This window comes from Salvia miltiorrhiza, chromosome 2 (assembly GCF_028751815.1).
Source record: "Salvia miltiorrhiza cultivar Shanhuang (shh) chromosome 2, IMPLAD_Smil_shh, whole genome shotgun sequence".
Lineage (NCBI taxonomy): Eukaryota > Viridiplantae > Streptophyta > Magnoliopsida > Lamiales > Lamiaceae > Salvia > Salvia miltiorrhiza.
In genome coordinates this window covers 67,841,355-67,857,892 of record NC_080388.1, presented here as the reverse complement: position 1 = coordinate 67,857,892, position 16,538 = coordinate 67,841,355, and the positions used below count along the sequence as shown (strand labels likewise).

Sequence of the window (16,538 nt, the reverse complement as noted above, 5' to 3'; positions counted from 1 at the left end):
TTAGTTCAAAAATTAAGAAGAATATATAAATTGATTAAAAGTTATAGTACTTATATTTTTTTAAAGGTTAATTTTTTCCATTTATAGAAATATGTCATTTATAATGGGACGGTCTAAAATAAAATATAGGTCAGTTTTGGTGAGACGGATGGGTAGAAACTAGAAAATATCGTTGAAGTATCATCCCAGTATACTTAAAAAATATATAGTATATGATCTCATTCTAGTATTCTACTATATGAAAAGGCTATATGATCTCATTCCACTTTATCTTGCCACCTTTTGAACATTAACATAGTCTATGCAAGCCGGCTTTCGAACTAAATTCCTGCGACACTGCACTTCAATGGCGGAGTTGACGACCTTCATCTGCCCTCATTCTCCGTACGTACGTACGCTACCCATTTATCCCTTTCCCCTATCCGTCTACCCTCGGCTTCTGTAAATGTAACGAAAGTTTTGAAATTTCCATTTCTGTGTTCACTGTTTTCTGGGGTTAACGTTTTCTTCAAATGCAACAGAAAACCTCGTTCAATATGTTTGAGTAAATGTTTCATCAAGGTTTCCTTTTGCTATTTTTTTGCATTTTGTTTGGCTTTAATCTCCCTATATTCCGAGCAATATTAGTCTAGTCAAAGAACGTAAAAGGAAAAAGAGATGGCTTTGTTTTAAAAATGTGGAGAAATGCTAAGTAATGATGAGAAATCTCCAACGTTAAACTCACATTGCACCATGTTTTATTTTTGTATATTCTTTTGGTAAAGACCATTAATGGAATTGCTTTTGTTGAACAGGTGTGGAATCGCAATGGAGTTTCAGAGTGTTTCTGCAATTTATATCCTTCAATTTAATGTTGCCGATTCCTTCATCATTCATCAACTCAAATGAAACCAAGAAAAAGGAAATTCTTATTGATATTTGTTTCCCCTTAATAGTACGTATTCACAGTGCTTGGCTTTGGGGCCAACATACTTACTGTGGTTATCATTCTTGTGTTTTGGATCATCAATAGGCATCAGAGACAATTGAGGAGGGTATGCCTACAAACATGCTTGTTTGGAATGTTTAGTTTTTCTTTGTCTTACTTGTTTTGGAACCGCTCTGAAATTAAGAATATGTTATTGTGATTCTTGATATAAGTTTTTTGAGGTTTGGGTGATTTTCTGGTTCTAACAGTTTCCACTGTTGTAGTAATGCCGTATCTTTCTTAATTTCTCAAGGATGAAATTGAATGAATGCCTTAAAGATTTTTCTTGAACGATATTTTTACTGGCAGTCGAGTGATTTTCAGAAGTTCACCTAGAGGACTTATGTTGAATGCCTTTTCTTGGATGTGCAGTCTCAAAAAATAAAGAAATTCTAACACAAAACTCTTTCTTTGAAAAGAATAAATCTTTATTTCTATTATTAGTTGCTGTGGATCCCTCTAATTCTTCAGTAATGACCTCTCCTCAGGTTCATTCAGCAAACAATGGACTTTCTTTTGTCGCTGCGTTTGGTTTGTGTTTCGCGTTATTTGATGTAGTTATGCTTTCATTGGCAAGAATGAGTGCCCAAACTATTATGTATCACGAATGGCTGTATGCATGCTCAGGGTTCTTGGTTTGGGTAAGACTAAATATATCTTATCACTCCAGATTCTAGGAAAACATAATTTTCTTCTTGTTTTTAGAGTGATATTTGGAATTCTCGATTTTGACTTTCAGATGACTGTTATGATTGTGTCAAGATGGGACACTCGGCTGGATGTCTTATGCAATGGCATCATGTGTGTTTGGTGGATTATAAAACTCCTCTTGTTGATGCCGCGGCTACAAATAACTTATACTTCATATCAGGTGATCTTTCCTATAAATGTATGCAAACATACACATTGTGTGTCCCTAAATTTAAAAGAAAATTACGAATGTTTTGTAATCAATAGAAGTGACAGATGCAAAAGTTAAGGTAGCTTGAGTAGATTGAAAAATTAATCAGTAAAAGTTGTTCTTTTTCATAAGCATTACCTCTCTTCGATCAGTTCTTTGTTGTCTGCCCATTAGCTTGCTTTTCTAAATTTTTTGGAATGGATAAGAATAATTGATAAAACGCATGACATTATGCATCGTATGACTAATCTCACTTGTACGAGGTTGGTACCAATAAGAGGATGCATATGGAAACACAAGGTTTTGAGTAAAAGTAGCAGTCTCGAGTCTTGTCTCTTTAGTCCTTAATTCAGTACGTACTTGTTTTCATATTATCACTTGTCACAGGCTATAAGATGGATTAGGGAAGTCTTTGGGGCTGTTCTCCACATCACATTTGCAACATTTATTAACATAGTCAGAGTAAAGATTGTATATTATGGTTATGGAATCAGGTACCACTAATTCCATTTATTTTTCTTGTAGTCGTTCTTCATTTTTCCTTATTCAATTTGATTTTTCGGATATTGCACTTTTAGGATTTATGCTACTTTGATCTAGAGGTCCAAACAGCTGACTTCAGTGCATTTGTTACTGGAGCATTTGATACTTTTATTTGTCTTTCTAAAGTTATTTAGTACATATTTATGCTATCTTCACTGCATTAATTTTTTTAGTGAATCTATTTTAACATAAGTAAAAGAAACAGTGAAAACTTCGTACACATTAAAATTATATTCTATGTGAGCTGACCACCCCATGTAGATATTTGCCACATATTAACCGAGGTTCATGAGAGAACTCTTCGGTCTTGATACTAAAGATGATGATTAATTATAACCATAAAATATTAATAGAAACTTTTGATCTCTGAGACATAGTCAAGATTGATGTTATTCAAGTTTATCTGAGTTCATCTTTAATTAGTATGTCAATCATATTATTGAAACTCTACAGTTAAACAAAACATGAGTAGAAAGTACTTTTTGGCAAGCAAAATGTGTGAACAAAACCACTTTCTTTAGCTTTCGCTTCCATTTATGCGTCCTTACATTGTTGCTCGCAAAATTTTGTTGTTATCTCGAGCATCTCTAACAGTTCTCTTAGACATTTTCATGATATTTCATTTATGCCTATAATGAATTACTTGTGTTATAAGCTTGTAAATATGAGAGTGAGCCTTTTTGTTCCTATAAATTGCTCAATCTACTATGATCTGCCATTATGTAGCTCAATGGTCGACCCGCTCCTTCCCTACCAAAGGCAAGCTGAAGAAGGTCCTCTTACGGACTCGGTATGTGCACAATGCATTGTTTCACTTCTATTGGTGCTTTATTCTGGTATTCATTTGACATGAACCAGTAACTTCTTACTATTTTTTATCCTATTGCTTAAACACTATATTCAGTTGAGGATAAAACTTTAGTGAGTTGTTGGCATTTTCCACTTTTATCTCTTACCGCTCTTGCAAGTTGACACTTTCTCTGTTCAAATTAATTATCTATATCGGCCTAACGTGTGATGCTTTGTGATATGGTTAGATATAATGGAACTGCTTCAGTTCATGATCATCCTATTCACCGTTTCATTTCCTCACTTTTCCGTATAGATAAGTTGACACCCCTTTTCAATTGTTGAAGGGAATTGTACGTAAAGCTTGGCATCTGATGACATTCAAAATTATTGATCCTGTGATACGACATGGTTCAAACAAGCAACTTGATTTCGAAGATTTGCTTCAGCTACCTATTGATATGGATCCTTCATCTTGCCATAATTTGCTATTGAGAATGTGGGATGCTCAACAGAGAAACAGTCTTAGTCACCCGTCATTATTCAAGGCGATATGCTCAGCATATGGGTGGCCGTATTTCTGCATAGGTGTATTGAAGGTAATACTTATATTTGTATCAGTATTGCATCAGGTCTGTGATTGTGCCTCAGTCATGAGATTATTAGCAAAAGAAATTTTAATAGATGTAATGACAGAAAGATTTTACCAATAAGGGACAGTTTTCATATATCGAATGACTATAAACATTATATATGAGAAAGCAAAGCAGACTGGTTTGCTGTGGATGCATGCTTGTTACCAGCTGAACAAATTCGAGTTATCCAAACTAATTTTCTTATTAAATGCTCCGTGAGATTGGTCTAGCAGCTCTATGTATGAGTGTTGATTGAAAATGAGAGGTAATTATGTTTTTTTTTCCTTGATATATTTATGGTGGCAGAACCAAAAGTTTTGCTTCTTTATATTACAACCAATTGGGAAAAATAAGCATCATGTGTTCTTTGCTAGCCTTTAAAGTGTAGAACCTATTGGGTTGATATCTAATTTTGTTATGGTTGCTTTAGTTTCATTGATTCTTGGAGGTGTCTCAACCTACCTGAGGAAGCATAGATATATTATTTTCTTTATTTTAAGTTTTATGTAAATCTTTATCTGGTTGCCTTAGAACTGCAACATATATGTTCTGCACGGCATATCCTCCACTAACATTGTGTGCATCACTAGTTTCTAATCTCTTACAAGCTGTACAGAAAATGGTAAATATGGAGAGTAGTAATGTATGCAGTGATGCATAGATGTATACTTTTTTTTTTCTCTGTTGGTTGATTCTTAACAAAATCTGTAGATTATGGTCAGTTTCAATGAAGAAACTCCACAGAGTCATCGATAACCTGCGATCTTCATTTTATTTGAAGCTACTTATAATAAGCTTATGACTAAACAGTTACATGGATAATATTTTTATGTCATCAAATCAAAGTCTTGTCTTTAGGCCCTCTAGTTCTACAAGTTTTTGAACAATTGAAATTATTCGAGCTGCTTGAAGTTGCCTATAATTAGTCCATCATCTGTCACGGCTGGCCATTCAGAATATTTATACTAGGGCTACGAGAGGTTTGTAATTGCTATTGGTAATTGGATTTTCGTACCTACGGCTAGGAGCAGTAGGTGGAGATATGCTGTAACATGCTGGTCATGAAGAAAGTCCAATTCCAATTTCTTCCCATTTCTCTTTGATGAAAAGGGGAGTTACATAGTTGAAGTAATGGCATTTCACTCGGTCACTTAAAATGATTGACTCAATCCTATCTGACAAAAACCACTTTCCAGCCAACTATAGAGGATAAAGAATGGCAGTTAGCTGGATCCTTCAGTTTTCAGTCTCAACTGTTTTCTTTTAGATCAAAATGGAATAAGGCTCATAAACTCTTTAAGGATTGCATTGTTACTCATAAATTGATATTTGATTTCTTACAACCTTTCTTGCAGGTGCTTAATGACTGCCTGGGTTTTGCAGGACCTCTGCTGCTCAATAAGCTAATTCGTTTTCTTCAGCAAGGTATGCATCTAATCCAAGTGTGACTTGGGTAAAACCAGAAGTCAGGCAATTTCAAAAAATAAAAATGTTATTTTATACTTTCTGAATGCTATTATTTATCCAGTTAACTCATGTTGGGACAGTTTCTCATCCCTTTAATTTGCTATAATTTTAAAACCAGAAATTTAATACTTGATGAGGTACAAAATATTGACAGATTTATTTTTCATTTAACAGGTGACAGAAATGTTGATGGTTATGTTCTTGCAATATCCTTGGGTTTGGTATCGATTCTAAAGTAAGTTTTCCTCTCAATCATATCCACAAAGTATATTCTTCTCTACCTCCTACCCCCAAATTCTTCACACTTCTACTTGTATACATCATTCTTTTGGTTTGAAGCCCATTGTAGTCATCTACCATAAGTCAATGTATTCATGCGTAATATGAGGAAAGAGATTGTAACAATTTTTCTTTGTGTGTTCCTTACTTTCAAAACCTCTTCAATTAGAAAGCATTCGAAGAATTTATGCCTAGGGCGTTTACAATTTTGGTTGCCTTAGTTGATCTCCAAATTAACTCTAGCCAAACAAATGAAAGGGAAAAAGAGAAGAAGTGCTCATCATTCATGGATATTCATTCTATTATAAGTAAAATATGTAGTAATGTCCCTTGGCCCATTCAGTAGTATTTTTCTAGGTTATGATTGGCTGAAAATAGGCAGCAGCCATAATTTTGATTGAGCTGTGAGTGAAAGCAAACAAGAACTTAAAGCAGTAACTGGGACATTTTCTTGTTATCAATGAAACAGTATCACACAGATAAGTTTACATTCTGTGTGTATCCATATATATATATATATATATATATATATATATCTAAAAAGCAAGGAATCACCTAGATATTCCGCATGGTTTTATCTAACTGCTGCATTCATACTACTATAGCAACAGTTAACGCATTTTATCTGAGAAAACAATTTCTTAGTATTACACCTTAATGGTGCAGATCATTTCTTGACACGCAATATTCATTTCGTCTTGCACAACTCAGACTGAAGTTGAGATCTGGTATTATGACAATTATCTATCGGAAGGTATTTTTCTTAGAGTAAGAAAAGTTAATGACATGTGCATGCATAAGTATATTTAGCTTTCCTTGTGCAGTCGTATTCAATGCAAATTTTTTAATTTGTCATTCATGAGGATTCACATATGTGCCCTACAGAATGTCAAATTTGATCCCTCTGCAGTTTGGACCTTTTTTTATGACCAGATAAATGAGTATATTTTTCCACACACGAGATTATGTTATACAGTTTATGGAATGCCTTTCTCTCTCAGTGTCTTCATGTAAGCTTAGCAGAGAGATCAAAATTTTCTGAAGGAGAAATTCAGACATTCATGTCGGTGGATGCAGATCGAATTGTAAACCTGTGCAACAGTGTTCATGACATGTGGAGGTTATATTTCTTAGCATTTTTAAAAGCACTCGAAATCAAGTTTCTTGTCTGTACTAGATCGAATTCTTTGGGATCAGTTTCATTTCATAATTAAGGCGAATGACAATTTCTTTCTTGAAAGAAACTGGCATTGACATACGAAAACTCTTAGAACAATCTTTCTAACATCAGCTTAGAAACTTATGATTGGGAGTATATGATTAAGATTATGATTCATTGCACCTTTTTGGTTGATGGATTCTTTTAATAGTAAATTTACGTAGTGCTACACCTACTATAGAACTTGAGATTCAAGCAGTCCTATATCATTTAATAGTAAATTTACGGATTCTTTTTTCTTGTGTAATTGCTTCAGCTTGCCTTTGCAAATAGGAATCGCTCTCTACCTGTTATACATACAAGTCAAGTTTGCCTTTGTCTCTGGGATAGCTATAACTGTTTTGCTAATACCAGGTATGTAATAAGCTATTTGATGTCATGCATTCACATTAAAACCTTCTTAATTATGTTGGCGTGAAAGTTAATGCAAACAACATAAACTTTCAGTTTAAAGTTACTATTCTACATATCATTATGCGGTTAAGTTGCTCTCTGCTGAGGCTCATGCCGTTTTCACCTTGTTTTTGTCCGGCTTATTTCAGCACTATATTGGCAGACATATGTCTTTTTGAAAATTCTTGCCGCCTTCGATTTTTTGTCATTGTTAGGACTGGGGTGTTTTGGATTTAATCTTTAGAAATTTAATAAGTGCGATTTTTTGTTGGACAACAACCAAACCAAAGATTCTGTCTCCTAGCACACCTTGGTTCATCAAGAAAACCTGCCTTTCTGTTTTCTTCTTGAGTATTTTGCAAGGATCATACCTCCGGGAACAAGAAGTATAATTTTGCGCTTGATTTCCTCCTTTCGCACTTCAGAAAATACCTCTTCAATATGAGGTATATTAGAATTGGGCCCATCATCCCCTTAAAAGGCCTCATAAGGGGAGAGGGTACTCCAAACTTATATATTGGAGACAGGATCATTACCAAGTCGATGTGGGACAAAATGGGTGGCTTTAACACACCCCAGCACATGTAGGCCGGTATGACTCATCGGCTACTACAACGTGCACAACAGACAAACCACATCGAATTTGGGCCTGCTCTGATACCATATTAGAATTGGGCCCATCATCCCATTAAAAGGCGTCATAGGGGGAGAGGGTACTCCAAACATATATAATGGAGCATGATCATTACCAAGTAGATGTGGGACAAAATGGGTGGTTTTAACAAGTAGATGTCGGATTCCATCATCTACTACGACTTTATCTAGCCCTGACAGAAAACCATTTCTAAACACCGAGCATACTGTCATTTGGCTAAGAAAGATCCAACTCCTTCTGCCTTATCTTGGTAAAGCTTGTATACTACTTTGAGGCGTCCGGACTTCCTTGTATGACATCCCCAGCTTGCTTAATGCACACAACTATGCTGAGGCAAATTCCACCTCGTCCCAAATGTTTTTGTAGTAAAGTGGACAAGGTATTAATGTACCCGTGTGTTCTTGCATAGAATTTTTGATGAGCCATGATATCACCAAGGGATTCCATGTGTCCCATGTGTGTGTAAGATTTGGTAGCCTAGTTTATTGTAGAGCCATCAAGTAACCTAAATGGTCAAGTTGGCATTTGATAATAGTTAGGAATTTTTTTGAAAGCTCCACCTTGAACTGAAATTTGTTACAAGAGTTGGAATGTCGTTAGTGATTCTTTGATGTTATTTTCTGAACTACTTGGATACAAACTTTGATACTATAAGATGCTTCCAAGAAACCTCAAGCCACATGTTCTAAAATTTGCTTTTTAAATAAAAATAGGAGATGTTTCAGTTGCTGTGATTTCCATTGATATGTTTTTAATTGGGTATAGATAATTAAATTTACAGTTAACAAATGGATTGCAAATCTGATTGCACATGCAACCAAAAATATGATGGAGCAGAAGGATGAAAGGTATCTATTCTTTCCTTTTGAGAGTCTACCGTTCATTCATAGAATTCTTTTGTAATAATTTTAAATCGTTAAATGTTTTGCCAGGATTAGAAAGACGGCGGAATTATTAACGTATATACGCACTTTAAAAATGTATGGGTGGGAGCTTCTATTTGCCAGCTGGTTGATGAAGACAAGATCCTCTGAAGTCCAACATTTATCGGTAATAATTCAGACATTATCCTGCATACATGGATAAGGCTCCCTATTCTTCATCTGATATGCAATCTCATGTCTTAGACAAGGAAATATTTGGATGCATGGTGTGTTTTCTTTTGGGCGACGACACCCACCCTTTTCTCTTTGTTCACATTCGGACTCTACTCTTTGATGGGCCACCAGCTTGATGCTGCAACGGTATTTCAACTATTTGAACACTTTCTGAAGAAAATATGTTGTTTTCGATAATTCTTAATTCCTATCGACTTTTCAGGTTTTCACCTGCCTAGCCCTGTTTAATAATTTGATCTCTCCTCTAAATTCATTCCCATGGGTCATCAATGGTCTGATAGACGTAAGTCTCTTTTCGCAGCTCTACCACTATATTCACTCGCGTGTTAAAGTATACGAAATATTCCTGATTTTCACAGGCAGCTATATCACTTAGACGATTGAACAAGTATCTCTCTTGTAAAGAAACCAATACTGGAATGAATAAATCATCTCCTATCTTCTATGACGAGAAATTTGATTCCAAAGAGCTGGTTGTTGCTGTCGATGATGCATCTTGCACATGGTCAAGCTATAATGAAAAGGAATTTGATCTGGTTCTGGAAAATGTAAATCTTCGTGTCCCAAAGGGTTTCATGGTTGTGATTATTGGTGAGGTGAATCTTCAATATCTTACCTTTCGCTTATATGTTAAGTGTATTGTTAGAGATGTTTCAAATACCTTGCAAAGTAAATACTAAAACTTTTTCTTGGATTATACATGCTAAAAAAGAAGATAATTTTGTTAGCATCTTATGTTTTGGTAAGCATCTACTTTTATATTTCTTCATATGTCATAGATACTGTTAGAGAAGTTTTTCTTCTAAAAGTTTATTATGTGAATAGCTTCTTTAGTTTCAGTTCAACTGATTACATCAAATTTGTAAGTTTGATGAAGTTTTGCCATGGTAGCAAGATTTTATTTCGTTAAGTGAAGGTGTTACATAACAAAATGAGTCTAAGCTAGTTGAATTTGTTCTACAGCTATTAGAATCAACAATTTGGAATTGTTAGTTATCTTATTTCTTTCTTTCGTTTTTTCTTCTTTTCTTCTTCTTTTTTCCTTTATCCTCCTCTATTGCTGTGACAGGAATTAAAAAAATAATTTCCTAACTCCCTCTCAAGTGTATTTCACACATTTTTTTCTAATATCGAACTTGGTGCTAAGGGAATTAGTTTAGCATTTTGTCTTTTGAAGCAGATTAGTTTAGCATAATTAAAGAGTTTCTCTTGAAGTTCCAGGTAATTAAATGACTTGATGTACTTTCTTGTTTGTTTGGTTATCATGTTCTAATATGCATTATCATGTACCCTTCGATTGATGGAGCTGGAAGAACCTCTACGGTTATGTTTTAATTGGATGGCTACAGATAAAATTAGGATTGTAAGATTTAGTACCTGATCAGATAAATATCAAAGATGGACAAATTTCAGAATGTCGATGTCTTGATTTTTTATTCTGCTAAAACGAGTGAAGTGGATCATAAGCCTTGATCTGCAGTCGCGTATTCCTTAAATAATATCGTATGGCTTGCACTAAGTGTTTGACTCCACTGGGTTATAGGTTGGATCAGGTAAATCATCCCTTTTGAATTTGATTCTCGGTGAAACTAGACTTATCAATGGATCGATATATCTGGTTGGATCAAAAGCATATGTACCACAGGTCAATTATCTTTCCTCTTACCATCTAAGTGCAAATTTTCAGAAAATAAAATAAAATAATCTTACATTTGTATATCCTTCAGGTCCCCTGGATAATGTCCGGAACTATCCGCGATAACATTTTGCTAGGAAAGGAATATGATCAGAACAGGTATTACTTTTGTGAATGAAAAAAAGCATAGATGAATGTTATGGTAGTTTTAAGTCGACCAAAAATGTTGAATCTGGTCTAGTGACTTTCAGTGTTCAATGACAGATTCTCGCATTCTAGATGCAATTTATGAAATTTTCCGAGGATTATATTGTAAACCAAACATCCCTTATCTCTTGTACGTGAGCAGATATTCGGAAGTGTTAGAGGCTTGCACCCTGGATCTTGATATTTCTCTAATGATGGGAGGCGATATGGCTCGCATTGGTGAGAAAGGTCTTAATTTATCTGGAGGTCAAAGAGCCCGTCTTTCCCTTGCTAGGTAGTACTTTGTTTTGATGTTCATACATGATGTAACATGCTTATGTTCTCTAAAAACTGACTTTCTGTTTATCGGCATGGTCAGGGCCCTTTATCATGGGTCTGACACATACATGCTTGATGACGTTCTGAGTGCAGTCGATGCTCATGTTGCTCAGTCAATAATACAACATGCGATTCTTGGCCCTCTTATGAACAAGGAAACGCGCATTCTTTGTACACATAATATTCAGGTTCGGCTTTTTCTATGGATTTCAAATTCAATTGTGGATACTAGTCTTAGTTATTTTTTTTTATTGGTGCCACTTCTTAAGAAAGTTAAGTAGCTAGCATCATGCTCATTTACTCTTTATGCTCACTTGTATCGTTGTATGGATCAATCAGCATTTATATGCTAGTAACGGTGTAGATGTTGCGCTGCTTTGCAGGCAATTTATCAGGCAGATATGGTTGTTGTGATGGATAATGGTCATGTGAAATGGGTAGGAAGTCCAGCTGACTCGTCCCTCACTTCTTATGTATCATTTCTATCACTGAACGATTTTGACACATTTACTGAGGCGCAAAGGAATGAAAAATTACCAAGTCTTAATGGTGAAACGGAGAAACCACGTGAACTTGACTCAATAAGCACTTCAAACGAAGCCCAAGACATCGTTGAGGTTGAGGCAAGAAAAGAGGGGAGGGTTGAATCGGCAGTGTACAAGTGAGCTAACCAATGTTTGAATTGAATGCATAACGCAAAATGACAATTATACTAACCCATCTTCTGCAGAAACTATGCTGCATTTGCTGGTTGGTTCATTGCTGTTCTATCATGCCTCTCAGCAATCTTGATGCAAGCTTCACGTAATGGCAACGATCTCTGGTTGTCATTTTGGGTTGACACAACGGGTGGCAACCAAATCAAAATTTCCACCACATTTTATCTGGTTAGCATTATTTTTTTCCTGTAAATGTGGCCTGCCTTTTTGGCTTCATTCAGGTTGTTACTTAAAATGACTAAAAATCATTGTATGGTTAGATATTGTTTGTGAAACTCACCCAAAAATGTCAGTCAATACTACAAAAATCCACTAGAAACTATATAAATTTTTGTTAAACTATACATCAAACTGGGTAGGCATCATTTTCTCTTGCAGGTCATTCTCAGCGTATTTTGTTTAGTGAATTCGCTCTTGACATTAGTGAGGGCGTTTTCATTTGCATTTGGTGGTTTACAAGCTGCAATCAGAGTGCATGACCAATTGCTCCATAAACTAATTGATTCGCCTGTTAGTTTCTTTGATCAAACACCAAGTGGAAGAATATTAAACAGGTAGCTAGCATGCTTTGGCGCCATTTTATGATGGATAATTTTCCAGTTTTACTTTTCCATGCTAACAGGTTGTATAGATTTTCTTCAGATCTCTACACAATTGATGACTCACTTCCATTTATTCTCAACATTCTCCTTGCCAATTTCGTTGGCCTCCTTGGGATCGCCATTGTTTTGTCGTTTGTACAGGTAGCTATAGCCTCGTTCAAGTTGAACTCCTTCGATATTCTTTATGTATTGAAATAGTTTTGTATTTGCGGATTGTATTCATAACTGAAGGTTTTATTTTTTGTATATGCAGGTCACGTTTTTGTTACTGCTAATACCCTTTTGGTTTATCTACAAAAGGTTGCAGGTTTGTACCGTATCTTTATCTAACAACGGAAACCTTGTCACGTCACGTGGCATGAAATAAACATTTGTTAATTATATTAAAACAGCTCTCCAGTATTTAGTAAACTAAATATGGATCTGCTAGAACAACTTTGAGCTTCGTTAATCATTATGTTTAATAATAATATGCAGTAGAACCTTCTTAAATTGATACTCGATAAATTAATAATTTCTCTAAGATAATATTTTTAAATCAAAATGAATTGCATCTCTAACTTTTTGCACTCAAAAGTTTTGCTGTGGCATTCTTGATCTTCAACAAAAAAATTATAAAGGACCTTTGACGTTATATATTATTGCTTCCTTTATTTTATCACCCTGAACCATCTTAATTGGATTTTCAGTTATTTTATAGAGGATCTATTGTAGTAATTTTTGTAAGTAAATTATTCTGCTACATTTTTTTAAACAAAGTGACGGAATGGTTAGTAAGCTTTCAATATTATGAAGGTTTATTGATCAAGTTACTAAAGTGAGAAGCTTCAGTTCTACTACAGATCAACATCACGAGAATTGCGAAGGCTGGACAGTGTCTCCCGTTCACCCATTTATGCATCGTTTACGGAGATCTTGGAAGGTTCCTCAACTATTAGAGCTTTTAATTGTGAGGTAAAATTCCATTGCTGTTCATGTCAGATTCTTGCTAGGTTTGTTTCAGTTGGGCATCTTTGGCTGTACAAAATATTTTATTTCTGATCCAAGAGTTCAGATTAGGTCTATGAATCTTACAAATCCTTTTTTTTTGTGCTAAGGATAATTAGTAGTTTCATCTTGCTTTGTGCTTCGATGACCTTTTTTAGTTACTATTCTTGTCACAAATATTCTTTTAGACAACTCAATCACTCAATGGTGTCTTGTGCAGGAGTTTTTCTTATTCGGATTCATGCAGCACGTGCAAATGTACCAGCGGACTTCCTACACAGAGATCATCGCGAGTTTATGGCTCTCCCTTCGCCTTCAGGTGGATGTCGTTTTCAACTGCACGAACTTCATCTCTTTATGCCACTCATATTCAATTTTCTACCATACTCATTGCAAACTTGATACCAGTTGTTGGCAGCATTTGTCGTCTCATTTGTGGCTGTGATGGCAATTGTTGGAACTGATGGACATCTTCCCATCAGTTTGGGTACACCAGGACTGGTAAAATATTATCCTTGAGCATTTTCTGAATAAAATTAGCCTAATGTGACCATAGATGCATTTCCGTTTCTGTAGGTTGGGCTGGCTCTTTCTTATGCTTCCCCGATTGTGTCATTGCTTGGAAGCTTCTTGACAAGCTTCACTGAAACGGAGAAGGAGATGATTTCTGTTGAGAGGGTACTTCAGGTGAGCAAGATCACGATTAAACTCAGACGTGCAATTTAGCATCTTCGTGAATTCTGATCTTATCTCTCTTTAACTTTCACTCCAGTACATGGACATTTCTCCTGAAAAACTGACTGGAGAAAGCCTACTCGATCCAAACTGGCCCTCTAAAGGAAAAATACAGTTTCAAAATGTGACCCTTCGTTATATGCCCTCGTTGCCTCCTGCACTCTCAGATGTTTCTCTTACCATCCCTGAAGGATCTCACGTGAGTTAATGATATGCCTCTCCCTCTCTCTCTCATAGCCTTGTTCATTCTGATTTTTTTTCCCCGATTAATGTGTATTATTTTTCACCCTAGAAAATGACTATATTATTATGCATGGAGTTTGCCTACACAAGTTTCAGTGGCCCTTGTCAGATTTCAATGCAAATGATGATAAATCCTCTATAATTCAACTACTCTTGTACTATTTCTAGCATAGTCAGCATTTACCATCTTCATTCTTTTCAAATAAGATATGTCTAGACAATTTATTACATAATGTTTGTCCATATGGTTAGGTTGGAATTGTTGGAAGAACGGGTGCTGGAAAATCGAGCATCTTGAATGTGTTATTCCGTCTCAACCCAGTTTGCAGTGGATATGTTTTAGTGGACGGCTTAGATATTGCTAAGCTTCCTGTTAGAGATCTCCGCTCTAGAATTGCCATCGTTCCTCAGAGTCCCTTTCTGTTTGAAGGATCTCTGAGGTGATTTGAGACTATCTTTTTTCAAAATGATCATTGATTTCCAATTTCATATGTCTTACCTTGTTCAAATTTACAGAGACAATTTAGATCCATTCCAGATGAATAGTGACATAAAAATATGGGATACTCTTGAAAAGTGCTGTCTCAAGGAGGAAATAGAAGCAGCAGGCGGACTAGACATCCATGTAAAGGAGTCTGGAACGACGTTCTCAGTGGGGCAACGACAGCTTCTGTGCCTTGCACGCGCACTTCTCAAGTCTTCTAAGGTACCTTGTGCACGAGAGTGACTCATTGTGATTCTATGACGGATGGTGATATATTAATTCATGGCATCTGTATGAATGATTCAGGTGCTCTGCCTAGACGAGTGCACAGCCAGTGTAGATATTCAAACTGCTTCGAAGCTGCAGAAGGCGATTTTGAATGAATGTGAGAGCAGAACCACTATCACAATCGCTCATCGCATTTCTACTGTTCTGGTCATGGACAATATCTTCATTTTGGATAAAGGGATACTGGTAAAAGAATTTTTTTCAATTGAGAATTTGCTTTAGCCAGTTTAGAGAAATAACATCCATGATTGTTGGTTGCTGCTGTACATGTGTTTTGCAGGTTGAGGAGGGGAATCCACAAGCACTCATGCATGATGAATCATCCAGATTCTCGAGTTTCGTCAGAGCTTCGACAATGTAACTTTCTAGAACATTCGCCTAGACTAGAGATGGCTGTGAAACTACTGGTTTGTATCATGTGATCCACTTTAACTACTGAGCTATTGTCATTTGATCATGAACTAGTTTGCATTTATCTAGTTGCATTATGTTTTAGGAAAGGGAAAAAAGCTATGTCCAATTGCAATCGTAGATCGAATTTTCATGCTTCATGTATATTAAAAGATCGATGTAGTTTATTAGCATAGGCAAATATATAATAGAAAAAGAAAATTTATCATCGCTCTCGTGTGAAGTTTTTATCATTATTATTGATAAAGATTACCTATACCTGTGTCGGTTATTGTTGTTTTTATTTGTTTTTCCTTCAACAATATGTGAGCTCCTTTAAAATGTTCGCAAAGATGTATAGTATCACCAAGATACAAATAATTTGAAATACTATACTGTTGCAGTTCGTGAATAAAGAATTTACAACTTACTTAGAAACCCTTGTTGATGATTCTTTACTTAGATAGCATCTAGAGTTTCTCGAATAAATGTGACATTGTTCATCGGAACCTCCTCTTATTCACTTCTCGGGATTGAACATCAATTGCGACAATTTGGTAGACGGCTGATTGAGACATATAAACATTAAACAATAGTGTAGTATTAAATTAAAATGATAATGGCGTGCACTGTGCTAAATGAATAGTGAAAATCAAATGTTAATTACTCCGTATTAACTTAATTGTAATAATTTTTAGCTAATTTCGATGACATCATGCTGGATTTAGGGTACATTACTTTGGGCATATGCAACATTATACATTGAAGCTCTGAAAAATTGTATTGCGCATTGTATGTTTCAAGAAACTTTGCATATACGTTAGGCTTCGCTTGATTTTAAATAGGTTTTAGGTTGACTCCGATCCGTGTAACTTGAGTAGATATCAGATTGACTATACTTTTCTTCAGTAGACACTAGTTAGCTGATGAGCTAATTTTCTTTGACAGGTGCGGATTGACTGA

General features: G+C 35.5%; 1 protein-coding gene across 1 annotated transcript; it reads left to right on the top strand.

The window, feature by feature from the left end:
* The first annotated feature begins 246 nt into the window (after window positions 1-246).
* Window positions 247-15,806, top strand: LOC131008518 (ABC transporter C family member 13). The gene is made up of 36 exons (XM_057935391.1): window positions 247-388; window positions 795-836; window positions 948-1,034; window positions 1,456-1,608; window positions 1,707-1,838; window positions 2,256-2,362; window positions 3,138-3,201; window positions 3,548-3,799; window positions 5,191-5,260; window positions 5,477-5,537; window positions 6,248-6,335; window positions 6,583-6,701; window positions 7,057-7,154; window positions 8,630-8,696; window positions 8,781-8,898; window positions 8,976-9,092; window positions 9,169-9,249; window positions 9,326-9,562; window positions 10,510-10,611; window positions 10,694-10,761; window positions 10,952-11,083; window positions 11,168-11,315; window positions 11,511-11,788; window positions 11,858-12,014; window positions 12,225-12,400; window positions 12,478-12,589; window positions 12,702-12,755; window positions 13,280-13,402; window positions 13,656-13,754; window positions 13,844-13,936; window positions 14,012-14,122; window positions 14,208-14,369; window positions 14,666-14,853; window positions 14,930-15,119; window positions 15,204-15,371; window positions 15,466-15,806. Exons 1-36 carry the CDS (start codon window positions 302-304, stop codon window positions 15,544-15,546), a joined length of 4,422 nt encoding a protein of 1,473 aa, XP_057791374.1. The 5' UTR covers window positions 247-301; the 3' UTR covers window positions 15,547-15,806.
* The last annotated feature ends 732 nt before the right edge of the window (window positions 15,807-16,538 follow it).